The sequence below is a fragment of the Octopus sinensis genome, linkage group LG9 (genome assembly GCF_006345805.1).
Source record: "Octopus sinensis linkage group LG9, ASM634580v1, whole genome shotgun sequence".
NCBI classification, from domain to species: domain Eukaryota; kingdom Metazoa; phylum Mollusca; class Cephalopoda; order Octopoda; family Octopodidae; genus Octopus; species Octopus sinensis.
The window spans coordinates 92,516,032-92,543,847 of record NC_043005.1 but is presented as its reverse complement, the minus strand read 5'-3'; the positions used below and the strand labels follow the sequence as shown (position 1 = coordinate 92,543,847).

Sequence of the window (27,816 nt, the reverse complement as noted above, 5' to 3'; positions counted from 1 at the left end):
TGATCGTTACCAGTGTCGCCTTACTGGCACTTGTGCCCCGTGGTAGTAGGGTGCCAAGGGCACCATCCGAGCATGATCATTGCCAGAGCAGCCAACTGGCTTCCATGCCGGTGGCATGTGTAAAAAGATTCGAGCGAGGTCATTGCTAGTACCACCTGACTGGCCCCCGTAAAAGCACCCACTACACTCTCGGAGTGGTTGGCGTTAGGAAGGGCATCCAGCTGTAGAAACTCTGCCAGATCAAGATTGGAGACTGGTGCAGCCATCTGGTTTGCGAGTCCTCAGTCTAATCGTCCAACCCATGCTAGTATGAAAAGCGGACGTTAAACGATGATGATGATGATATATTTGATATATATATATATATTATATATATATATATATATATATATATATATATATATATATATTATATATATATATATATAAACGCATATATGTGTATGTGTTTATAAGTGTTTATGTCTCCTTGTCTTAACATTGCGTGATAGTTGTAAATAATTGTGGCTTTCATATCCAATATTCTGCAGCCGTGACGACAGCGACGACGATGACAGATTGTAGTTTAAGAATTATTTGTTTGCTATTTCCTTACATTGATGTATCTAGTCGTGTAGGGTAGTGGTGCACTGCAATTTTTAAAAAAAACTATTTAATTTAAAGTTTAGAAATTCCATACTTAAGTGTCTTGAAAAAGACGTATTTCTTCACAATTTTGCTATACACAAGTACAATTAATAAAACCAGGTATACAGCATAAACTACAAAGTGTTCGAAAGGCTCAGCTAAACATGCAAATACAATTATTATCAAACGTTCTAATTTTGTGTTTACTGCAAATTAGACGGCTAACAGTGGATCCAATTTATTAAGAATCTATTTAAAACGAAATCTTGATTACACCCAACAAATAGACAAATGTTTTCCTAAATTTTTAACTCTAAAATAGTTATTTTTCTTTTTAACTTTCTTTGTTAAGTGCGTCAGTAATGTTTTTGTTTGATCCTGAATGCGCCACAGAGTAAAGAATACTGACAACCACTGATGTAATTATATAGCTGACAAGTTAAAAACGTCGCCTTGCTATCATAGCATCCTGGGGTAGATCCCCACAGCACAGTAATTTGGTTAGATAGCTTCTACAATAGTCTCAGGTTCTCATCCAAACTCTGTAAGTCAAATTAAGTTACCGGAAACTATGAAAATCTGTCTGCTATACTGTACCTATAGTTCATACGAGCTAGCCTTGACGCGCACTCCATGCTAATTGGAAAACTTTATTATTGAAGTGCGCCACCAACTGGAAATAACCTGCACTTGGTAAGCCTTGAATTCATGACTACACATTTACCTCCATCAATCAGCATCTAGTAAACGTCGTTTGACGACCGAAGAAGTTTTAGTTTTATTCATATATTTCTAAATGTCTTTTTTTTTTTTTTCGCGGGGAGTGAGATGGCAGGTGGTATTTTGATTCGCATTAAAAATGTTAGGGACGATCCTTGGTTTTTTTTTTGTTTGTTTTCATTTTAGAATTTTATAGGCTTAACAAAGCGAAAATGAACAACTAAAACAAATTCTAAACGATCTGATACAATAATCACCCTCCCTTTCACTCACTCAAAATATTAAATATTAAAATTGGAAATTGTTATTGATATTGTAAGAAAATTGAATACAAAATATCTCAAATAGAGAGGAATGAGGTAAGAAAGCCTGTGTGTAGTAGTAATTCAATACACGTCTTATGTTGTAAATAAGTGGAACAAACAAACAGATAAGACTTTGAGATTTACTAAAACCCATTTCTTTCTTCCGATAGGAGTCTAAGGCAGAAGCAAAATATCCGAAAGAATTATTGATTACTATGAAACTGAGACTAACATAGATATAAAAACAATATTACCTTTCTCGAAATGATCTCTGATTGTTTGATTTTGTCTTCGTCTGGTATTAAAGACAGAGTGTGTCTGCATTTCTTTCTCATCACAGCTTTCGCTGTTTGTATCGTGGCCATGATTGTAGGGGAAGTAACTGCTGCCACGCAAACCGAGTGACTTCCCTTGTTTTTGAGGCGAGTGAAAAACAATAAACAGAAAATGTTTATGTGTCTATAGTTTGTAGTTAAAAAGTTCGTTTGCAAGGTTCTATAAGTTCGTTTGCAATGAAAAGTGAAGAACCTAAAGATTTAAATCCTTACTTTTCGCCCGAGAATGCGAAAGAGAAGGAAAGTAGGGTACTACAAGCGAACAGTGGTCCCGGTGCGCGCACTCGTGCATCCGCGCAAGCTAGACGTAAGTAGTCGATCCTACGACTTGCGCATATGTTTGTATTTAAAGGCTGAATACATATAAAAAAAAATTAAATAATATTTTTCGAACAAAGTAAATAATTTTTTAAACTAAGTAAATAAATTATTTTTATAAACAAACTAAGGTTAGGGTTAGGGTCAGGTTTAGGGTTAAAAAGTCGTAGGATCGACTACTTACGACTGGCTAGCGCGGATGCGCAAGTGCGTGTACCGGGACCACTGTTTGCTAGTAGTACCAAAAGTTCGTTTGTAAGGTTCTATAAGTTTGATTGCAATGAAAAGTGAAGAATCTAAAGTTTTAAATCCTTACTTATCGCCTGAGAATGTGAAAGAGAAGGAAAGTAGTGTTGTCGATTTGGTTGTGACGTGATAAGTGAGATAATGATAGGAATTTGTTAAAGCTTATCGCATTTCTGTATTTAGAGCGTCATTGGTTGACAGCCTGGGTCATGAAGATCCTCTGATGACATACCTACCGCAGACAATAAAGACAGTGTCTTTAACAAAAAGTGTATGAATCTCTTTTTATTTCCATGCCATCCCTGAGTGCCCAAAAACTGTAGCGAAACCCTACAGGAGAGAAAGGGAGATCAAGGAAGGTTGTGTTTCCGACTTCGCTTCAGGATTTTCTGAATATGCTGTAACTTCCGGTAGGAATGCCAACAGCTGGCATTTACCGCTGGTTGATATAAAAAACGAAGTACCACGAAATTCTCTCTCTTCTTACCTGGCTTTCTCTGGCATATTAGCACTTTGCCTGAACGCTCAACTTGTACGGTCACACAAACCTGATGTCTTGGACTTGCAGTGACGAGTTTTATATAAGCAGCCTTCAGACAAAATAACATATTTGTATATATCTACCCTGCATTCGCCTCTGTACCACTCAAGTTGATATAAATATATCGTATTCAGAACCTATCTTAACGTCATTGCTTGCCATGCATAGCCCCACAACATAGAACACGCCATTCGGACAACCCACATGCCGGCTACCTCATTAAAGTGGTGACCCTGACGTGAGAATATTCACCCCTAGACAAACTCAAGGCTGTGAAAGCTGAATTCAACCACATGCTGAAGCTGCGACTTATTCATCCTTCGACTAGCCCCTGGTTTTCACTTCTTCATTTAATTCAAAAAGAATCTACTGATTCTCATCCAGTCGGGGACTACAGCAGGTTAAATGCTATAACAATTCCGGATAGATGCCCTATCCTGCTATGCAGGATTTGCTTTCCATTTTGCATGGATGCACCATTTTTTCCAAAGTTGACCTCATCCAGGCATACCAAAAACTGCTGTCACTACACCTTTTGGTTCCTTTGAATTTCTTTCCATGCTGTTAGCACATTCCAGAGGTTTATGGACGAGGTCATTCGTGGTCTGGACTTTGTCAATGCTTATATCGATGACTTACTCGTCGCCAGTTCTACCAAGGAGGAACATTTTCAGCATCTCAGTGTCTACCAAGTGAAAATTAAACTTTGGGTTTCAAAGCACATGAACTATGATGATGCTCACCAATGTGCTTAATTATGGTATAATCTTCATTGCATGGACTTGAGTTTTACAGGACTGAATTTTGCCTTTCCAGTAATTCTTAGATCAATTGGCATTTTGTTTCTGTGCTTCATATATGTAACTAGATACAGTTATATATACTATAATAATAATAATAATAATAATAATAGAGAGTGAAAGAGAGAGAGATTGTCACAAAAGAAGTCGTAAAAACTTGCGGGCGATATTTACAATTCCATGAATAACCAGGACTGCAAATGTCAAACAGCGAATAAGCGGGGGTACAGTATATATATATATATTAGGTCATCAAATATGAAATTTGTAGTAAGGTAAACTTTGGCAGCTGCTCATTTTGTGCCATTGTTATATTTGGGCAATCTTTATTTTTTGCAAGAAAACTGACACATCTATTTCGTTATTCTAACTTATTTTGCGCTTTATAAAGTATTCATAAATTGTTTTCTGATATTCTTGTTTAGGAATATATAAGTCAGAAATTCGTAGTTTTGAAATACGAGTTCTTTATTGGAAATACAGGATCACAGACAGCTTGGAATATTAATGGAGCATTTCATTCTAATGTTATTATTCAGAAGAGAGTATCAAATTGATTTGCAAAATTTCGTTCTGGTAACTTTCACCTTACAAATGAGCAATGCAGTCGACCAGAAACAAAGGTGAATAATGATTAACTGAAAGCCACCGTCGAGTGAGATCCATTTCAAAGTGCCCGTGAATTATTGTTGTTTGGTGTTAGCAAGCAAATAATATTGACTCACAAATTGGTAAAGTGAAAATGTTGGATAAGTGGGTTCCACATGAACTCAATGGAAATCAGAAACAGCAACATTTGGAAGCCTGCATTATGCTGCTCTCTTGTCATAAAAGTAAATCATTTTTTCATCAAATTGCAACGTGTGATGAGAAATGGATCCAATACAACAACTGTAAACATTCAGCACAATGGTTGGACAAAGATGAGCCACCGAAATACAGTCCAAAAAGCAAAATTTGTCAAAAGAAGCTGATGATGTGTTTGGTGGTCTGGCGCAGTAGTGATCCATTATTTCATTAAACTTGGCTCATCAATCATGGCTGAAGTGTATAAAGAAAGACTTCACAAAAAATCCCACTTCCATTGCGCGCACACATACATACACACATTCACATACCCCCCTTTTACATACACACACAGAGTTGAAACGCTGTTTGATTTATTTTTTCACCGTACAATTTTCATCATCTCACTACCAAATATGACATCAGTCCTTCCTTTCTTATTCATCTATCACCCCTTCTTTTCTAATTCAAGACACAAGTGTATTATTATAGTAGATTATCTCGGTAACCAAGGGAGCTATGAAAAAATACAAAGCCCAGAAACACCACCAGATCATTCTATGCATCTGTGTAATTTTTCGCACAATCCCACCCAGCCGTTTGATCATGAATCCCCAGACAAGAAAGAATCACCCATGTCAAATTTATATGTATAGATTCATGTCATCCACACATTTCTTCATTCTGCAGATACTGTTAAAAACCTGAGGCATGATGTATGTATATTACCCTTTTAAGTAACTTTGATATCCTTGTAAATTGGACAAATAATTTAACAAAGTATTTACACGAATGCACAAGGTTTAATGTTATACAAGGTTACACGGCTCATAGTGAACTGCTTACCAATCAACAGTTCTATATTTATAGCAAATGTGACAGTCCACTTTTAATCATAAGGGGGTGGTTGGAATCCTTCCACAACAGCAAGGAATGAAGCAGGGATGGATCATGAGTAAACCTATAAACTGTAAACCATCATTGTCAACAACAACAACAACAACAACGAATTTCAATGTTATATTTATTTATTTTTTCTAATATTAGGAGTGAAATTACCTAGAACCTTATATACATACACATCATCATTGTATGTCCATTTTCCATGCTGTTATGGCTTGACAGGATCTGTTGAGACCAAGGGGCACAACCAGGTTTCTATATAAATACATATATATTCATATGTGTATATAGAGACAGCTATGTTTCGCTGTCTACCTGTTGCATGATATCCTCAGATGAAGGTGATTTTCAAATAATTTATTAGAAAAAATAAACTTGTTTTTTAGTAGCAAAAATACCAACTTTCTAATGGTTATTTTGATCAATATAATTTCAGAACAGAAACATACTGCTTTAACCCTTTAATATTTAAACAGACCATATCTGGTCAAAATATTTAACCTGTTTTACATTCAGACAAGCCAGATCTGGCCACCTCTGCCTATCCTACATTTTCATTTTAAAAATAAACAATCACATCAGCAAAGCTCCAAGCTACAGAGATAAGGCACGATTAATTCAAAACAATGTGAATAGATAAGCATTTGATAGAATAATCAGAATGCTAAAGGGTCAAAGTTTATAGAAAAAGTTTTGTAGCAAACTGATTCGAGAAACGAGTTTTGATTTTCAAACAGAAATGTAAAGAAAAGAAAAAAAACAACACATGTCAACATATCTGAAGAAAACAAATTTATTCACTTCTGTTGACTATTTGTTTATATACAACAGCTCCTTTAAATAGAAAATGAAGGCCAAACATGTTATTTCAGTCTGTCACACAAGTGAGCTGCCAAAACACAGTATAGCTTCTACAAGTGCAACAAGACTATGCTTTATACATGAACAACATACAATGGAGTACACAAGCTTGCTCTTTGAATTTAAGATGACAAATGAATTTTCTTAAATCCAGCAGAATTTAATATCTGGGACATAACCAAAATAAATTAAAAGGTAAAAAACAAAAGTAATGCAGAAAGGTTTTGGAGTTCTTTAATTGAAGCGGGAGAAAAAAAAACCCCAATTTTGTGAGATTACTTTGTAAAAGTTTAAGAATTTTACAACAGAAAGTTGGAGAGGGAGAATCAAGCCAAAGTTTAAATTATGAATATGCTATATGCATTGCAATGCAGTGGCAATTTATAGAATCATGAATTGAACTGTTTTTTTCGATACTAAATTCATATATACTGGAATTGATGTCACTATCTAGCAGCAAGAGACTAATGGCTAGGTAATTAGCTTCAAAGCGCAAGCAGTGCTAATTCTCATGTCTTCATAAGAGAGCCAGTATCTAGTTATCCCAACATAATTTCAACCGATTTCTATTTTGATAAAGATATCAGTAAGAAAGGTGTTGTCCTCAATCTCAACTTACTAATATCTAATTTCTATTTACTTTTTATTGTAGCATTTTTCTTCATTTGAATTACAGAAATAGTAAACACCCCTTAGAAATTAAAAACATAAGTACAAATAAGAATGTTGATTTTATCAGTCATTTTGAAAATATAAGGACTTTCAAAAACAAAAATAAATACTGAAATGAAAATTGAAGTGTTAAAGAAAGAGAAAACTGACTTCAGAAACTTGGAACCGACATAATTACCCCGTATCACAGACAACAGGTGCCTATATTCACTAGTATTACAATTGTCAAAATCAAAAACTACTGAATTTCCCACACTATCACCAATTCCAAATCAAAACTGGCTGTTCTTATTCTACTAGAAGAGCATATCAAAATCTGAGTTACACCAAACATATTCCTAGATACACCCAGGTTGTGGACTATGTACAGATGAAAACTAATCCTTACAAAATATATCCAACAAATGTTCTATTAGAAACCTATTATATTGGCATAATTGCAAACTGCTTATGCTCAAGAATAAAATATAGTACAAGTTGCTCCTTCAAGTAAGAACTGTATGTGTGTAGATTTGGGTTAGCAAAAAGCTAACGAAACAACTATTTAAGTTAGATTAGATATATATGCAAAAACTAGTAATAGACCATCTAAAAATTATGAAAATCTAAATGTCTCTTCAGACACAAAAACAACTCATATAGACATGGACAGTTTGTGGAGGATGAAGGGTATAAAAAGGGTTATAGATAGGACAGCACCATATTAAAAATTTCTGAAGAATATAGTTTTGCACAACAAGTTATCTAAAAGGTGAAATACACCAGCTATGTGATATATTCCATGCAAATATTAAACATTAAGTCATTCATTACTGTATGCAAGACTTGTACATAAAAAAAACCTAACAATAGCTTTATATCATGAAGTATTATAAAACATCACCGTTCAAGGTTTGTAAACACAGCCACACACATAATTAGACCTGTACATAAAAGTTATTTGGCAACATCTAAGAAATCGCACTATTTAAAATTTTCAAGTAAAAGGAAGTAAGCTTTCTTTTAATATTCCATTTTTTTAAAACAAAAGTCCTGATCAACAGAGGAAGAACTTTGAGGAATTAAAAGAAATTAAATTTTTGACCAACGAAGATACTTAATATAGCAACAGAATATTATCAGCACCATTGAAAAAAATCTGTTACAATGATAGTTCCTAAATCATTTGGTTTACTGATTTTTTAAAAATAAATATATCTGTTACCTAATTTTTGAAAAAAAAAATTTTTTTAATTAAAAAAGAAAGCAATGAGATAAAGAAATGAAAATGACAATATGTAAAATATTGTATAAATGAATAATTTCAAGAGCAAGTTTAATGATAAAGTTGAAAGTTAAGGGTTATGTGTCAAAGAAAGAAAGAAAAAAAAGAAAGAAAAAACTGATGGAGCTCAACAATAATCTATATACAAATCTGCGAGGCCATAGAAAAAGAAAATATTTGGGATGGGAATGAAAGCAGTTTCACTTTTTCCACTTTTCTTGGGGATGGTACTCTGTCATAGGTTTGCCACCAGTTCCACATGTACCAATTCCAACTCTTCCATTGATATTATCTGGAGAAGCAAATATAGACCTCTTCACTTTTCCCTTGTTTGTCTTGGAAAATGTCTGAAAATAATTTCAAAGTATGTTTTCATATTTTCTACGTTTTTCATACATTTATAATCAGAACATGACAAAGAAAAATAACATGCTATTTAAAGAATACATAAATTTTTTTTTAAATTTTAGATTCTCTTAGATTTGGAACAACAAATTGGTAGATTCTTTAACCCTTTCATTACATCATCATCGTTTAACGTCTGCTTTCCATGATAGCATGGGTTGGACGATTTGACTGAGGTCTGGCGAACCAGATTCCAATCTGATCTGGCATTGTTTCTACAGCTGGATGCCCTTCCTAATGCCAACCACTCCAAGAGCGTAGTGGGTTCTTTTACATGCCACCGGCACGGGGGCCAGTCAGGTGGTACTGGCAACGGCCACTCACAAATGGTGCTTTTTATGTGCCACCTGCACAGGAGCCAGTCCAGCGGCACTGGCAACGACCTCGCTCAAATGTTTTTTCATGTGCCACCAGCACAAGTGCTAGTAAGGCGATGCAGGTAACGATCACGCTTGAATGGTGTTTTTAACGTGCCATCGGCACGGAGGCCAGCTTGTTGCTCTGGCAACGATCTCACTTGTATGGTACTCTTAGCGCTCCACTAGCATTCATCATATTTCTAATGACATTATTATGAATTTAAGTCTTGCTTAGGTTAAATTTGCCTTTCATCCTGCTGGGGTTGACAATATAATACCACTTATGTACTGTAGGATCAATGAAATCAACTCCTCCTCTCCCAAGCTTCAGGCCTTGTGTCTTTATTACAAACCATCATTATTATTAGCAGTAGTAGCATTACCATTTTTAGATTTGCTTGTAAGACTTTCTGAGCAATAAATTCTCTTAATTATTTCCAGGTAATTCTCTAATTGCAACAAAAGTTTATTAAATAAATCAAAGATAAAGGCAGTGCAAATAAGAAGTGTCACCAGTCAAAGCTAATCTGCAGGTATGCATATCTTTTGCACAAATGAATTATTCAAGATGAATGGAAAAGTGTCATCAATAGAGCTATAAAGATTTTAATAAGTGACTATATTGGCTCTAAGATCAGTTAAGGCTTAAGTGCATAAAAATTATATTGTCCAATCTAGTCACTAACGACATGCAAGAAAATTAAAAATAACAAATACAGAGTAGGGGTTCCCAAGCTTATCAATTTTGTTATTTAAAAAATCTGAAGTAAACTAGTGAAAAAAATTGTTTTTTTTTATTTCTTTAAAAAAACTTAGCATATGTCGTAGAGTGTTGATAATGGAAGAGTCTCGTTCAGAAAACTTAGATTTTTGAATCTGCTCATGAGTTCATAAATGAAACAACAATATGCGCTATCTTCATGTTGTTTCAACTTAGTATTACAATAAAAACAACTTAGTACTATGAATAATAAAACTGAGTATTTGGGGGGGGGGGGTGCAGTAATTGCAGTCATCAAAAGGTGAAATGTACCTAAAAGAATTATATCTTACCTTTGCATTAAAATCAAGCCATTTATTTTTCTCAGTTTCCCTCTCCTCTTCTAATTGTTTCATGCGCTGGGCTTTCTTTTGTGCCTTTTTCCGTTTTTTCTCACGTTCTTCAGCAATCAGATCTTTCCTATTTGGGAAATAATTTAATCAGTACAGAATAATCTTTATATTCAAAAATGCTATTGTCAACAAAAAAAAAAAAAAAAAAAAAAAAAAAAATCAATATATAAACCTGATTTTTTGCCTCCAACTTCTTTAAATCAAACATCAAACTACAGCAAATGCTACAATTGATCCCTTATTTTTCCCCCACATTTTTTTAAACAAAGTGATGGAATAAAGTGAAACATTTAAGAAATTCAAAATATAAATTTTGAAAGCACATTCCCAACTTTTATATCACATTTTACATTCTTTTAACCCTTTCGTTACTATATTTCTGACCAAAATACACCCCTCATGAGTTTCAATTAAATTCTAAAATAATCATGAATTTAGGCTTGTTTCATTAAATAACTGTAACTTTTTTACTTATCAACATATTAATGTGATATTTGGAACATAATTAAAGAAAGGGTTCTTAATCAATTCTATTGCATAACTTTTGTCTCAAAGTGACTTTAATTACAGGTAAATCCAGCAAAAGGTAAAAATATTAAAATTTTGTTTAAACATCACCATAGAAAATGAATCATCAGCTAATATTCAAATGGGTATGCAACAAAATTTTGATAAAGAAGAATTGTGCACATCACTATGCACAACAGGTGTACCATAAAGGTGGAATAAAGTGAAATACTGGAATCCACCGCAAGTTTGACTGAACTAAAGAAATCGGTCATAAAATAATATACGGCCCTGGTTATGGTATGGAAGTGATAAATTCCAGACCACATTGTTCCCTAGGCCATGCTGACTAATACCATTTTCCCTGTATAAAAACTAAATCCATGCAGTACCCAGTATTTACTTCACAAATTTTCCGAAATTTGATCCCCCATTTTGTGTTTGTTTACAATCTGCATAAATTTGTTTCCGCATTGATCGCTTCAAACAATAACTTCCAGACCACATCGTACCCTAAGCCATGCTCAATAACATTAGTTTCCCTGTATAAAAACTAAATCCACACAGTACCCAGTATTTGCTTCACAAATTTTCCAAACTTTGATCCCCGATTTTGTGTTTGTTTACATTCTGCGTAACAGTTTGCTTCCACAGTGATCGCTCCAAACAAGCATACTGAAAAAAATAAAAGTCTAATGGTTTCGCTTCCTAAGAAAGACTATAGATAAACTCTATCTCCTCAGAAAAATTGCTAATAAAAACATTTTAAAAGTTTTTTACTTCATTCCGATTTGTTTCTTCGGAATTGCTGCTTTCGGTTAACGGATAAAAAAATATTCTATTCATTATTTTGTACACCACGTGCTTTAAGATCTCATTCATTCTTTTTCTCGATATCTCCCTATTTTCCGTTGAAAAAGCTTTAAATTCGGAATCAATGCTTGATAACATGAAACTCCTATCCATTTTCAAAGTTGAAGAAAAATCGATGCCGAAAAAAATGTGGAAAAAAAAAATCTCCCAAAATTCAGGGAATTAAAATAACACGTTGATAGTTGTACAAAACTGTAGATGAACTGTTTACGAAGTATAATCACATGTTTTCACAAATGTACTAACGAGATTTGCTCTGATATTCTCATTTAAATATGAATAGGTAATTACGGGCGGGTTTGGTCACATGAACCAAAACTTTTTTCGGGCGGTTTGCTAACAAAAGGGTTAAAACTGAAGTTGAAATGAAAACCTATCTTTATGTTAAAATTTGTAACATGATTCCTTTATGATTTGCCAATTCTGGCCATTTTTCTTTGATTGCTTCCTCCAGCTTCATTAGTTGTTGACAGTAAACATCTAAATTGATTGTTTGGTTCCTTGGAAGCAGCTCAAAATAAACAACACCTTTGTAATCCCACCAAATTGACAGCACAACCATTTTTTGATGCAATTCAGCCTGGACCATGATCGCTTTCGATTGATGTTATTGTAGACAATCCATTTTTCATCACCAATGATGATTCCTTTAAAAATAAGGGCAATTTCATTGCATTTGAGATGCATATCACAAATATTGATTCATTATGTTAAGTGAATGTCTTTCAATTTATGTGGAACCCAAATATCAAACTTCTTAACGAGTCCAAGACATTTTAAGTGATTTTCAATTGTTTTGTGTGATACATTTAACCTCTCTGCAATGACAATCAGATTCAATTATGTTATATGACAATCAGATTCAATTATGGCTTTGATTCGGTCATCATCAACTTCAGTAGGTCAACTAGAACAGAACATTGGTCAACTTTGAGTGAAAAATCTCCAGAATGGAATTTTAAAACCATTTCTGATATGTGCATTCTGTTAACCTTAAAAACTCCACATATTTGTGAGATTCAGCAGCTTTCTTGCCTTTAAGGAAATAAAAAAGCAAAATATAGTGAAAATATTTGTTTTTGCACTCCATGTTAAAAATGACACTGGACTAACAGCTGTAAAGAAAATTACATGCAATTTGCTTCTAATGTAAGCTAGAGGTAATGGCTATCAAATGTCAAAAGGAAAAAATCATGACATTGACAAAAGTCATTACAAAAAATCGTAACTATTTACGAAAAACGAAATAGCATTTTTGCCAACCCGGTAACTCTGTAATGAAAGTGGCTCTATTCCAATGCAAACCAATACAAAGAATTTTACTATTCACCTAGAATTACCAGGAAATATCATTGTATTAATTATCTTAATTTAATTGTGATTGATAATTATAAACTTACTTTGATTTAAGTCGTTTGGCTTCGGGACCCAATCCATCCACACCATGATCGTTATCAGCATCAGATGGTTTTAATAAATTTGCCTAGAGCATTGGGAAACAAAAATTAGAGAAAAAATTCAGCAATCTAGTGTTTGTGAATAAACTATTATGGTTATAAATATACAGCTAAGCAATAAAGCTGAGCTAATATTAATTTCAAATTGTAGAAAGTACAAAAGAAGGCAGTGAGCTGGCAGAAACGTAAGCACACCGGGCAAAATGCTTAGCAGTATTTCGTCTGCTGTTATGTCCCGAGTTCAAATTCTGGTCAACTTTGCCTTTCATCCTTTTGGGGTCGATAAATTAAGTACCAGTTACGCACTGGCGTCAATATAATCGACTTACATCTTTGTCTGTTCTTGCTTGTCCTCTTTATGTTTAGCCCCTTGTGGGCAATACAGAAATAAGAAAGCACAACATAAAAAAAAAAAAAATCACCAGAAAATCCAAGAAGATACAAATTATTTCATGAGAAATTTTGTATAAACCAAATGAATATTCATTTTTCTCTGCAAAATATTTACCTGTGTAATGTCTGTGTTTCCATAACCCTCAAATGTTACAGTACATGTTCCGTCAAGTAATATCTCATCAATTTTTGCTTCATAATACCTACAAAGGAAAAATTAGGTCAGCTTAAATTTGTCAAATGAATTTTCTAATTGTAAATATCTCTGCCTACTAAGCAAGGCAGGTGTAAGAAGACTTAGCTGATGAAGCCTACTAAGACTGAAATATGTTGTGTCTCCTACAATCAACATTAGACACCACTCAAGCAATAAAAAAAACCCAATTTTCTGTGAACTGTTTAATTTCTTCAAATCACCCCCCCCCCATTTCAAAGTCTCAACTAGAAATTCTTCATTAGGAACTATTTGGGTATACCATTCAGCGTATTAGCATGTAACTTACCATCTAAATCATGGGTCACCAAACTACGGCCCACAATGTCAATTTGTCTGGCTCACCATCATAGGCTGAAAAAATGCTTTTATACTGCTTCTTATAGAAAGAGAGAGTGAGTGAGAGAGAGAGAGAGTGAGAGACATTAGTGGTGACAGTGTTTGTTTTGTGCTAGTAAATGTTTCATAGAGCAAGTAAAAGAGAAAGAGAGTGAGAGAGAATGTCTGTGCATCATCAACCACAGACAGATAGATAGATATATAAACACACACACACAATTTATCTTGTTTCTACAGCAATTTGAAATGAATTGATTTCATACTTACTGTCCATCTACAGACCAAAGAGCTTGGCAAGCATCTCCAGCACTCCAGGTTGTCTGAACTGCTTCTGCAGCTTCTGTGTTGTTTGTTGATACTTCTTCACCATTGCCTTCTTCAGCATTAGAACTTCCTGAAGTTGGGCCAATGTTCAGCAGCTGTAGAGTTAGTTCTATCACCTCCTGAAGAGACAAAAGGTTGTGTTAGATCAAATAAACCAAAAAGATAAAAGAGACAAGGAAATGTTACAAGAAAGGACTGAAATCACTGAAAGCAGTCATTAAAATCCCAGCAACAAGGCCCCAAAACTGGTTTTCTTTTTTAAAATAGAGTCCACAACATTAAAATAAAACAAATATATCACCTCAAGTCTTAACAGACAGACATTCTCCAATTTACAAAGATAAAATTTACTAAAATTTCTTTCATTGACTTTAATGATTGGAATTATTAAAAGTAAAGAAAAAAACAATTTGTAAACTAGCTGGGGTTTTTTTTCCCTACCATATTTCAATAAACTATAAAGATCTATTCTATTCAGAATTTCTAATTCTTTTTAATTAAAACGGAAGCTATAAAGTTTTTACAAAAGTATTTCTGAAACAAATTCTTTCCTGGTGCATTTAACCCTTTCGTTACTATATTTCTGACCAAAATACACCCCTTATGTGTTTCAATTAATTTCTAACGTAATCATAAATTTAGTCTGGTTTCATTAAACAACTATAACTTTTTTATTTATTAATATATTAACGTGAATTTTGGAAGATAATTTAATGAAATGTTCTCAACCAATTCTATACTATAATTTTTGTCACAAAGTGACTCTAATTGCAGGTAGATACAGGTAAATTCAACAAAATATAAAATTATTAAAATTTTGTTCAAACATCGCTATAGAAAATGGGTTATTAGCTAATATTCAATTGGGTATACAACAAAATTTCACGATAGAATTTGTTATTCTGGGTAACTTTCTGATACCCATAAAAATATTTATGGCAAAATAGTCTTAATTTCATTTAAGGTTATGGGAAACCACTAACTATCCTTTCTTTCGTTTTGTTTACATTTAGCGTAATGGTTCGTTTCCGCCGTAATGATTTCAAATAGGCTCATTCGAAAAAGTAAAAAGAAATAGTCTAAGGCTTTACTCTTCTGGGAAAGATTGTGACTTGGTCCAGTTTCTTCAGAAAAATCACCGAAAGAAACAGTTTTTAAATTTTCACTCCATTCAGGTGCCAATTCATTTTCTTTATCGCTGTCGGAGCTCTCGGATTCACTGTTTTCACATTCGGAAAATGAAACATCAGATTCATTATCAAATACCACGTGCTTTTTTTTTTCAGTCATAGAGTTAGATTTATGAAGGTCTTCAGTAGAAAATCCTTTGAATTCTGACTCGCTGCTTGATATGAAATTCGTATCCATTTTTTGTCAGAATTACAAATTTTGAAAACACAATAGGAACAAATTTCGGAAAAATATCTCCCAAAATTCACGGAATTAAAATTACACTTCGATTTTTGTACAAAACTGTAGTTGAACTCTTTACGAAGTATAATACGTGTTTTCACGAATGTACTAAAGAGATTTGCTCTGATATTCTCATTTAAATATGAATAGGTAAATTCGGGCGGTTTTGGGCGGCTTGGTCACATTAACCAAAATTTTTTTCGGGCGGTTTGGTAACGAAAGGGTTAAGAATTCTCTATAGTGTTTGACTCAATTACACCTAGTAGTCAAATAAGGAGAAAACTAATTTAGATTAACTCAACTCAAAAAAGCTCAAATTTTGAAGATATTCACACAATAATGTGGTTTTGCTCATGATGAACAATACTTTGTGATAGCAAATATTTAACAGCTACCTACAAAAATGTGTACAAATATCAAGAATATTTACCAGTCAGTGTTAGTTGAGCTAACCATAGGGGATGAAAAGCTTCAAAAAAAGAGTTATGAGTTTAATATTTCACTAATCAAACTTCACTAGTAAAGATGTGTTTGGGATAACCAAGAGACAATTTTTCTTTGGATGTTAAGCCAGAAATAGCTAATGCTACAATATTGGTGAAAATTTCCTTTGATAAGGTACAGAGGTTATTTTTTCAAGGAAATCAACTGAATAGGTCAAGGCACTTATTTTATCAATTTCTTGGAACTCAAAATGTAGTAGAACAAAAATATTAAAGTCTTTTGTTTTGTGTGCTTCTATCCTGTCAATTTATGATCTTTTATTAGTACTAAGCTACAGCTGGATGAGAAATTTAAGTTATACCTATTGTGTTTCCATGAGACTTAGCTGGTGTAAAAAAAATTTAAAAAAAGATTTTTAAACAATACACATTTAAATTACAATAGTGAATTTTGATGGGGCATCCAGGTATCAAAATTAGTCTGTTTACACGTTTCTAAACATGAGGTACTATTTAATTCTTCTAAGCTCTAATAGATAATCAATATTTTCAAACATCTAATAATTCTGTTTATATACCATAATATAGCAACATAAGTTTAAATTTTAAAAGGCAACTTCATAGCAAAACCGTAAGTACATATATGAAGTACTGTGAATGGAGAAAAAGTAACTGAAAGAGGACTGTGTTAATGGGCAGGCAATCTATCGGCATTCTTCAATATATGCTGAGATATGCTTTAACAATATGAAGAGAAATAGGTTCCAAGTTAGAAGTGTCGAGGAACATTTGTAGATGCCAGCATGTTTCCAAAACACATGAAAACACAGAATAAACAAGATTAAATTTAATTTAGATTAAAATTTTCTATTTTAAAAGTATATAAAATAGGCAAAAAAAAAAAAAAAAAAAGATGGAAAAACGTTCCATTTTTCACATGGTGTTGTTTGTGTCAATATCCCACCACAGAAGTGTAACTAGTTCAAGTATTCAAACTGTGGAGAGTATACTTACTACTCAAGGATCACCGTCTGTGAGTCTTTCAAAACATACGAAGAGCGTGTATCGCCCCTTCATCTAGAAATACAAGAGTCTGAGAACAAATTAGATTGACTCAACCAATATGGACTTAGAGGACTAGGTTAGGAGGAGCAGAAGGCATTCATACAACATAACAACAACAGCATTGCCATTATTGCATGTGAAAAGCAACCATACACGCGCATTCAGATAATTCAAAAATGAATATGAGGCGAGTACAATCTATATAAATAGATTACTATGAGATAAAATTACATACAATTTACAATTCTAAAAAGGTTTCCATTTAGGTGTATTTCTTTTGCTTATTCTAAAATAGGAAAAAAAAAAAAAAACATATCTTACAATTTAAATAAGTATTTGAATAGATATAGTGAAGGCACATATGACATAGTGGTCAAGCTATTGGACTCATGATTGCGAGATCACTGGCTCAGTTCAAAGACTGAGCAACGCATTATGTTCTTGAGCAAAACACTTCATTTCACATTGCTCCATTCCTGCCATTTGATTAAAATGATAAAGATTACAAATAAAATAGTCATTTCCCACTTTAAGAGAAAAAAAGAAAAATAACCAAGTTGAAAATGTCAACACTGAGTTGTCCCAGCTAACACTGTCCATTCTTTTTTTCTTACTTTCTAATTTCTACCCTTAAGCATTTATACAACTTTCAAGTTCTGTGGACTGAAAGATAGAAATTCTCCCAATATTTTTATGGGATATTTTTTGAACCACGGGTACTCTATTGTTTTTTTCTTAAAGGGGAAAATTACTATTTTATTTCAAATAAAATATTAATCTTTATCATGTTAATCAAAAGGCAGAAAAACAGACGGAGAGACTATCTCTTTATAGACAAAGATCAGTTGCAATGGGAGGAGTTGGATCTCATAAGAAAGGAGAAACAAACAACAACAAATAGGTTGTACTTTATAATGAAACTCGCCATTTGAACATTCAAATGCCACTGCAACATTGAAATCGTTGCCTCAGCGAGGTAAATTAAGTATGTCATCAAGTACACCTTGAAATGAAATGACCAAGTTGCTGTTCAATGATAACAAAATTAGTCAATATTTAATGGGTAGGCATTTTGGTCCGTCCAAAGCAGTTGCATCCATTTTAAGAATTTCAATTCATGAGAGAGCACCTGCAATAGTGAAACTGCAAGTTCACCTACCAGATGAACAAAGAATATTGCTCAGAAATAATGAGGATATATATGGCTGTCAATGAACAACACTGACAGAATTCTTTTCATTGTGCATCAATGATGCCTTTGCTAAAACATTACTTTATGCTGAAGTATCCATGTATTTCACTTGAAACAGTAATAAGAATGGCAAAGAAGAAAGTGAGGAAAAAAAGTTGAAGGCCATTTGAACATTTTCAAAGAAGAAACACTTGGTTGTGTTTCTGTTGTCACACCAAAGGCAGGAGAATGACCCTCTGACCAGGATCGCAATACAGCGTGAGTAATAAAAACAGTGGTCAAGGATTAATTTAGCATGAAGTGAAACTGAATTCATTTGCAATATTTCATACAATAGCACAAGACAAATCTATAGGAAGCAATAAAAAGGAGGAATGATTAATACTAAATGAAGGAGGTACAAATACTTTTCTTCAAAGTTTTTAACTTCAGAAGATCTCATAAATGAAAGTGCCAAATAATTTAATTTAGAATCATGCTAAGATGCAAATAAAAAATATATATATATATATTGTAATCGCCTCATATTTAAATTAACTAACATTGCTCATAGCCATTAAATATATTTCTTACAATCAAAATAGACTGAATTGTTATAAAATGAATGGTAAAATAGAGTAAAGGAGATATCACAGGCACATTGCTCCCATAAAACATACCAATGCCAAATATATGAAATCTAGCATTTAATAAATGCATGTTACTATAAATATATAAATATCAATAAAACACTAAGTACTTATGAATTAAGTATTTGAAATTATCAATTAAGACTCATTATAACTAAAAATGTTTGGTGGAATAAATTTTGTTATGTGAAAGAAGTCTGACAAATTTGTTGGAGAAAATCTAAAATTTTTCTTCTTCATAGCATAAAATTTATAATACATTAGAATTTTTTTTTGCATGACATAGACCATCACAAATTTCCTAAGATTCTAACTTTCACAAAAAACCCATTTTTTAAAAATCCACTAGGATTTAGATAGACTCTACCAAATTACTTACAATGAGCACTATTTGGGGGTAAAATTTCATTAACTGATTAACATAACTAAAAGCATTTACTGATGATAATTTTTTGAAAAATTAAGAAACTGACTACAAAGACTATGAAATTGTGTCTGTATTTGTATGTTACAAGAACTATCATAACAGACTAAAACTCAAAATCCAACAATGTAAACAGAACCACTTCCAAACAATCAAGTAATATGTCAGGAGTTCAAAATATCTGGAAAGTTTTTAGCAAAACAAGAACTTCTTTGAAAGAACCAGTATGACATAATACAATATTTTAAGCAAGAATTAAATAATTATACTCTTAATTCAAATCATGTGCGATTAAATAAAGAAACAGTAATATATGCCAAGTCAAAGAACTAAAACCCCAAACTAATTGATGGTTGAAAGGTTTGAAGACAAAAATACAAACCAACTATTCCTAAGTCATAATATAAAGACCAAACTTCTAGTTTTAGCAAGAATAAAAGCCCCAATTTTTCAGTCATACTCAAAAAATAACAACTTTCATGACTTTCTGATGTAATATCATAACTTTCTCATCTTAGGACAACAATACATTCCATTATAACTTTCTTATTCAAAAGGGAAACATCTACTTGAATAAACTAAAAAACATCTAAATAAAATTTATCTAAGATATAGACAATATTTTCATACTTCTAAAGTAATTAATTAATACACTGACTATATATAATTGGCAATGGTAGAATATTTATTAGTGCAACTAGTTTTACAATGAAGGCAAAGTGGTCAGAAACAGCTGTACTAACCTGTAAATCTTTCTTCAACTTCAGAAGATCCAAATTATCAGGATCACTTGTTAAGGAAGCTTCAACCTGCATGAAAATCATTAAATTAGTAATCTGCACAGGGCAAACAAGATACAAATAATAATTAAAAAATCAGTAAGCTTTGATCATACGAAGTGTTACTTTTCACTTACTTTTGTAAATTTTTTTTTTTGTCAAAATATGCGCAAAAATACGGAGATTATGATTCTGAAAAAAATTTCCAAAAATTTCTCTACTTAGGGTTGAGGTTACGGAAAAAAGTAAACAATGAATAAATATGGGGTAAGTGGGGTTGCAAGCAATTTCAAAATTCCGATTTTTGGCAAATTTCTGGAATCTCCGTATCCGAAAACGTGGGTTTTTGGCAAGAAAAAAAAATTTGCGAGAAAATGGGGGAGGGGAGGAAATCTTTCCAATTCCGAATATACAAACTTGTGGGATTTTGGAAAATTCACCGGAGTCCATTTCGTCTTAACTTTCAAGAAAATGGATATTTTTTTAACGAAATTATCTACAAATATACCTCGGACTATGTAAATTCCGAGGATATAGGAATTGGGGGGGGGGGGGAACAATTGGAGGTTATTTTTAAGAACCGTTCCCCACTTGGGGGTGCTTCTGAACAAGTTGTCCATAATTGTTTTATTTTCTCCGTTTTGTGCAACAGGCAATGAAGCTCCACCAGAAAACTCGTTATGCTAAAAATAACAGCTAACAGTCTGGTACATAGAATATTGGGTCAAACCATTTAGTTTGACCGAAATATGTTATTAAGACGATATGACACATATTCGTAGAGAATTTCATTAAAAAATATCCATTTTTCTGAAAGTTATGATCGTCCAAATCGTGGAGGGGGGGGGCAGAAATCTGTAGTTAGGCCAATTTTAGCTAATGTTTACAAGTACAGCCGGGCAGGAAAAATTTTCTACAAATACCTTTCAGACGGCGGTAGATAACGATCATATCGGAATATAATGTGTAACAAAAACACATACATACACATATACAAATAAAATGAAACTTGAAACTTTGAGAAAAATTGTAATATGTATTTGTATAAGCCCATCAATTTCCCCTCCGCCCATTACATTCCCATATAATCGAAATAATACACCATCTGAAATAATATATATATATATATACATATATATATATATATACACCCACACGATATAAAACAATTGTTTACATCACAAAAACGCCCACTCAGAGAGGAACCTTTAAAAGAGACTGTTTATAGACGAACTTGCTTTAAACGAACATTGCGCAAGAGGAAAGAAAATTCACAAAGCTGTTATTTAAATTAAGTTGCCTGAAGGGAGAAATGCGGGAATAATGATTTATTACAATAGCAGCAGTAAAGAGGTTTTAAAGATATTCAGTTTAATACATTGTGTTAACAGGGAGAAACTAAGGCAATCAAATCACAAACTATGTATTTCTTTATTACCCACAAGGGGCTAAACAAGGACAGACAAACGGATTAAGTCGATCACATCGACCCCAGTGTGTAACTGGTACTTAATTTATCGACCCCGAAAGGGTGAAAGGCAAAGTCGACCTCGGCGGAATTTGAACTCAGACTCAATCACAAACTCTGATCTCTGAACACAAATCAGGATTGCGTAACAGATTTTTTAAAGATTTATGTGGAGTTAGGAAGATCTTTAAAATGATAGTAACAATTTTTTTGGCGCCCCACGAAAATGTAGTAAATGAAGACGCCTGAGTAAATTTCATCGACGGCATTCTACTAATTTCCAAACAGGGAATTACCTCTGCGGACAACAAGGTTTTTCACAACGGAATGAGAAATTTTTCCTTAAGCGACTTGTAATTGCCACGGGAGACATCCATCTAGTTTTAATTATTTTTCTCCATTTTCTTACTGCCTACTTTTTTAAGAATCAGTCATTTCAGAAATTAAAATATTCATAGCATTCACATTTTGTTTTTTTATGAAGGTGACTGTATCGATTGAATCAACTTAAGAATAATAGACAGAATAATTCAGCGGGGTTTTAACACAGAAAAACGGAAATAATTGTCATAATAATTGTGTATATACTACACGAAGATTTGCTTGGAACAGGACAAGTTTCATTATGTCAATGTTACATTTTAAAAGCTAGTTTCCAAAATGGAAATCAATTCCAAATATAAACAAATTATTGTAAAAATTAAAGCAATAAGTCATCTTCTTCCTTGTAAATGTCTTTTAGTGGAACAGGAAAGAATATGAATAAAAGAACAAAGCTGAGGACAAAAGGGAAAAAAATTATACACGTGTCGAATACATGGAGTTAGTTAGTCAAATATATTCATAGAACATTCATGAATTGATGTTCAATATAAACTTATTTTGTTTTTCAGTAAATTTACGATATTAGATATAAACTGGAGAGTAATAAAGCAAGCACTGGCGACCTGCAGTTTGTTGGGGGAAGAATCGGTAACAATAGAAATGGTGACATTTTAGAAAGCAAATAGATGAGGAAGAGACAATCATCAATTTATATTGTTAAAGATGACTTCGGAACAGTCTACATAAATCATTAAATACAACAAATAATCAACTTTACATGTGAAAGTAAAGAATTACCTGCTGAAGCTGAGATTTGTACAAGTTTAGTAGCGTCTCGTCCGCCATTTTATTAGATTTTTCAAGAGGTCAGTTAGACTTTGTTGTAATTTTATAACAAAAAAATTAATAAGAAATTTTTAATGGAAAAAAATGTTGGGAAATCTAATTCTAGAAATCATCCGATAGATTATCAACTGAATTGAAAATTATAAATCAGAAGAACGTCATTATATATATTATCAAATTAGCCAATGAACATTGCTATGAGTCATAACTCCCTACAACTCTTATATAAACGACTTCCGTTGAACGTTCAAAGCCTTATCCTATACATCGACTTGGTTTCCTCATAACTTTCAGAAAGAAATTCATATTTTTCGGTGAAATTTTTTACAAATACCTTTCGTGATTACGACTGTGTCCTATTTTAATGTGAAAAATAAAAATATAACTTGGTGACCACGCACACTTAATACTGTCACACTTAACATATATCTACAAAATGAAACTCGAACTTTTGAAAAAATTGAGTCATGCTCACATACCAAGTTTCTTGGTGGGTTTTTTTTTCATATTAAATTCCGATTTAATCGTAATCTACAATATTTGAAAGATAACTTTAAAAAATTTCAATAAAAATTGTCTGTTTTTCCTGAAAGCTATAAGTAAACAAAGTCGGTGGGTACACTTGTATAAGTATGCTACAATATTAATCATATCACCAATGCAATTCCGGCGATTGGGTGAAGAAATACGAAAGGGCATCAAAAAGTTCCCGGACTAGTTTTGTAGCGTGCCAACAGATGGTAGCACACTTGCATGTGCTGAGGTAGTGTACTGAGTAAAATCACTGTTTACTTCACAAGTTGTGTAATTGATATTTTTGTGATCGCGTGTATGCTGTGATGAAACCACCACTCTGCACTTTGCCACTGGCTGGGGCATTTTCATCTCGCCGTGTCTCGCAAATGTTTCAGAACTGTCAAGTAAAATATCTGGTTAACAGTTTGACCACGAGGAACATGCTTTGTGGACATTTCCTTTCACATCGATGAAACAAATCAGCGTCGTCTTGATATTGAACTTGACACACTTTTGGGGGGGAGGGGGGCATGGTGATATTGAGTGCTTCCATTGACTTGATTGCTGCTTCGTTTCTGGGTCGTAGCCATTGCACCAGCTTTCATCACCAGTGATGACCTTTGAAAAAAGTTTCAGATCAACTTCCAACTGTTCTTTCCGTTCACGATATACATTCAGTCCTGACTGCTTTTGATCTGTGAGCAACTGAGGCACAAATTTTGCTGCAACTCTTTTTGCAGTTCCTCATTCAAAATTCATTGAGAGGAGCTCCAGAACACACCAGTCATATTAACAAGTTCAGTGACAGCCCTCCAAGATCAGTTCGTGAATTTTCGTGATGTTTTCATTTGTTCAGGAGGTCAACGGTTACCTTGAACGAGGTTGGTCTTCAAGTGACCATTCCTAAAGTGTGAAAACCACTTATAAACTTAGTGTTTTGCTCATGGTAGTGTCTTTGTAAGCTGTTTGAAGCATGAGAACTGTTTCAGCTGCTGGTTTTCCCCAGCAGAAAACAAAATATCAGAGAAGTACGCTACCCTTTATTTCAGCCATCGCAAAAATCAACAAACGGGTGAAGCACTGCAAAACAAAGATACACCATGTGGCAGTACAACCTCACTTGATGCTGTTGGTCAGCAGACTGATGCCTGAGGGCCACATCAAGTGGCTTCTAGTAATGGAAGCCTGAACTATAATGGGCTTGTCTCACAGAGAATTTTTCTGGTTACCTTTGGGTACCCCTTGTATACAAACAGATAAAGACATTGCCTCTTTATGGTCTTAAATTTAGTCTCAGATGGTAAGAACCTAAGAATAAACTTAGTAATGGTTTAGGCCTGATTACCTCTCTGGCTGACAGATAAAATTTGTACATGAGTGAGAAAGAGGGCATGCCAAACCAATTCAATGCTGGCTGGTCAGTTATTGGTCTATTGACTTGTTGGGGAGAAAACCCTGAGAAGAAATCCGGAGCTGGAGTCCTGAAGGTAGTTTTGAAGTTATACTCAACCTCACTGATAATTCATGCTACACACCAATCCCAAGCTGTACTGGACTCTGCCTTTCCCTTGGATACTATCGGTGATGTGGAGAGGGGGTACCTGTCACATGGGCAACTGCAAGTCTTCCACAAAAGCTGCCCAGGCCTTCGCCCTGGAGAGGACGCTCTAGATTTGTGATTTGTGATGGAACAACACAGTAAACCGCAGTTACAGTGATAAGTCTTTGCTCAGCTGACATAGAGCTGTTTTCAATGGTGGAAGAGACCTCAATGTCTTACTGGATAGTCACTGCCTGCCTCAAGTTGGGCAGTCCCCAGCCAGATAGGTCCTGCCCTGTCATAGTCTGTCTGCCTTACAGGGTGCATAGGGCTCAGGAATACATATGTTCTGAAACATGGACTGTAAACTTTGCACCAAACAAAAACAAGAAATTGTAAATCAGGCAACCAGCCCTTAAACTCGGTTGCTGGAATGTTCAGACTCTATTTCCAGGATTGTCCGACAACTATTGAGAAATCGAAACTGCATGCAAAACAGCCACCATCGACACCAAACTACTGAGAGTCCAGGTGAACATCACCGCTCTTCAGGAAACGCACCTGTCAGAGAGAGGAACTTTACGCGAACAGGATTATAGATTCTTCTGACAAAGGAAAAGTGATGGGGATGTTAGAGAACATGGAGTTGGCTTTGCAATGAAAAACTCACTTCTGAAGATGGTGGAACTCAATGATGAAGGGACAGAGAGGATGCTATGTCTGCAACTGGCCACCTTGGTCAGTGCTTACGCACCTGCCTCATACTTCAACCAGGACTTGAAAAATGAGTTCTACAATCAATTGTCATCAAAGCTAAGCAGGATACCATCAAGAGAAACCCTTCAATGCTAGAGTGGGTGTCAAATCTACAACTTGACCGGCTGGTCTAGGAAAACACGGGATCAGGAAGATGAATGAAAATGGGCAGCACTTGCTGGAACTATGCAAACTCCATGGATTGTGTGTAACTAACACATATTTCCAGCTGAAACAGCAGCACAAAGTATCGTGGATGAACCCATGTTCCAAACATTGGCACCAGCCGGACCTAATACTCATAAGGCAGTGTCATATGTGGAACATGCTCATCATCTCTCCTTCCTAATTCATTTTTCAGTCAATTTATTTTTGCATACCAAGATGATATAACATCCATGAGTCTAATAGCCCTTACAGATACAGTTATGTCATTACATTGGCACCACTTGTGTCCAAGTTTGGTTCATCTGGTGCCTCCATGATACCTGACATGATTCAGAAGGCCAAATTGGGAATTGAATTGTCTAGCACACTGATTGGCATACTTTCTTTACAAAAGAAAGCTAGCTTACTTTATGCTGCTGTCGCTAGACAAAGTCTCACTCAGAGCGACTATGTCAATGTTGAAGGGGGTGAGTTCTTGGAAGACAAGTGCAGTACACCTTTCAGTTTGCTTTGTGGTTTGCGGGTCCATCAAAGTTCTCATATTCCATGCTCTCAAGGTTGGAGAATGGGATCGAATGACAATACATACATACACATACAGTGCATGCCCAATTTTTGATGTAGTTAGATAGAATGTCACATGGAACTTTGCATGTGAAGTTTACTCAGCTAATATAGAATGATTTGCTATTGCTTTTGTAAAATATCCCAATCAGAGTATAACAGTTTAGATGGTTAGGTTGTTGTTTGGTAACCTGGTAAAGAAATACACGGAACAAGATGATAACTTTAAATACGTTTATTGTGATCACATGTATATATACACAAGCTGAATGGAGGTGGTTGATGTACATTTATTCATATCTCTCCATGCATCTGCATGGGTTGTATGTTAGCTGTTAACCCTGGTGAAGAACTCATGAACAGCAATGTTAGAACCAGTGCTGTGTAGATGTTGTCGACGATGTTGGTGAGAGACATCATGGTGGTGATGAAGATAGAGCTTGCTGTAATGTGGTCAGTGGTTAGACCTTAGAAGGTCTGAAACCAATTGATATTGAGACTAGAGGGGTGAGCTTTTATAGCTGATGGGTGGCTCAAATGCAGTTTAGAAAAGACTCTCATGTGACTTATTTGAAGGCTGTGATTGGTTGGGTTGTATATTGGCGCATGATAGAGTAAGAGACAAATTGCGCCAATACCAAACAATCAGAGTGGTAGACACAACGGGGTCCAAAACAGTGCCCAAAGGTTAGCTGTTACCTGCTATGTTCGTATGTCTGTTATATAATAGAGAGAGGAAGCTCACTAGAGTTCGCTACAACAGAAATATATTGGGAATTCAAATAGTTATGAAACATTAATAAATAAAATACACTAGACGTCTTAATCAAGCTCGTATACAAAGAACAACTCTCTCTTTCTCTTTTCTCTCTTTTACTTGTTTCAGTCATTTCACTGCGGCCATGCTGGAGCATCGCCTTTAGTCGAGCAGATCGACCCCGGGACTTATTCTTTGTAAGCCCAGTACTTATTCTATCGGTCTCTTTTGCCGAACTGCTAAGTGACAGGGGCATAAACACACCACCATCGGTTGTCAAGCAATGCTAGGGGGACAAACATAGACACACAAACGTATACACACACATACATATATACGACAGGCTTCTTTCAGTTTCTGTCTACCAAAATCCACTCACAAGGCATTGGTCTGCCTGGGGCTATAGCAGAAGACACTTGCCCAAGATGCCACGCAGTGGGACTGAACCCGGAACCGTGTGGTTGGTAAGCAAGCTACTTACCACACAGCCACTCCTGCGCCTATGAATTTATGTTAATATCAATGCTCAACTTTGGATCATTTTAATTTTTAGAATTAGAAACATATTCT

The 27,816-nt window shown here is 34.3% G+C and overlaps 2 protein-coding genes across 4 annotated transcripts in view; both read right to left on the bottom strand.

Moving 5' to 3' along the window:
• LOC115215612 (5-formyltetrahydrofolate cyclo-ligase) overlaps positions 1 to 2,290 on the bottom strand; it is a 30,908-nt gene extending 28,618 nt beyond the window's left edge. Inside the window, exon 1 of one of the 3 annotated variants that reach the window (XR_005000749.1) lies at positions 1,907 to 2,290. Coding sequence is in view for 1 of the 3 variants with exons in the window: in XM_029784835.2 (XP_029640695.1) it covers positions 1,907 to 2,017 (111 nt within the window). In the remaining 2 variants the exon portion in view is untranslated. The remainder of the gene's footprint in view (positions 1 to 1,906) is intronic. The other 2 variants (XR_005000748.1, XM_029784835.2) reach the window with 2 other exon arrangements.
• Positions 2,291 to 6,356: 4,066 nt separating this feature from the next.
• On the bottom strand, positions 6,357 to 23,050 carry LOC115215502 (survival of motor neuron-related-splicing factor 30). The gene is made up of 7 exons (XM_029784665.2): positions 22,898 to 23,050; positions 20,272 to 20,337; positions 14,306 to 14,481; positions 13,601 to 13,688; positions 13,036 to 13,118; positions 10,196 to 10,322; positions 6,357 to 8,725 (listed from the first exon to the last, which is right to left on the bottom strand). The coding sequence occupies exons 1-7, from the start codon at positions 22,943 to 22,945 to the stop codon at positions 8,579 to 8,581; spliced, it is 735 nt and encodes a 244-aa protein (XP_029640525.1). The 5' UTR covers positions 22,946 to 23,050; the 3' UTR covers positions 6,357 to 8,578.
• Positions 23,051 to 27,816: the final 4,766 nt, after the last annotated feature.

Excerpts from the sequence above, each read along its gene's own strand:
- LOC115215502 (XM_029784665.2), bottom strand. The coding sequence starts at position 22,945 with ATGGCGGACGAGACGCTACTAAACTTGTACAAATCTCAGCTTCAGCAG. Across the intron at positions 14,482-20,271 it reads AGTTGAAGAAAGATTTACAG|GAGGTGATAGAACTAACTCT; the intron begins GTTAGTACAGCT and ends TTGTCTCTTCAG. Across the intron at positions 13,689-14,305 it reads CTTTGGTCTGTAGATGGACA|GTATTATGAAGCAAAAATTG; the intron begins GTAAGTATGAAA and ends TTTCCTTTGTAG.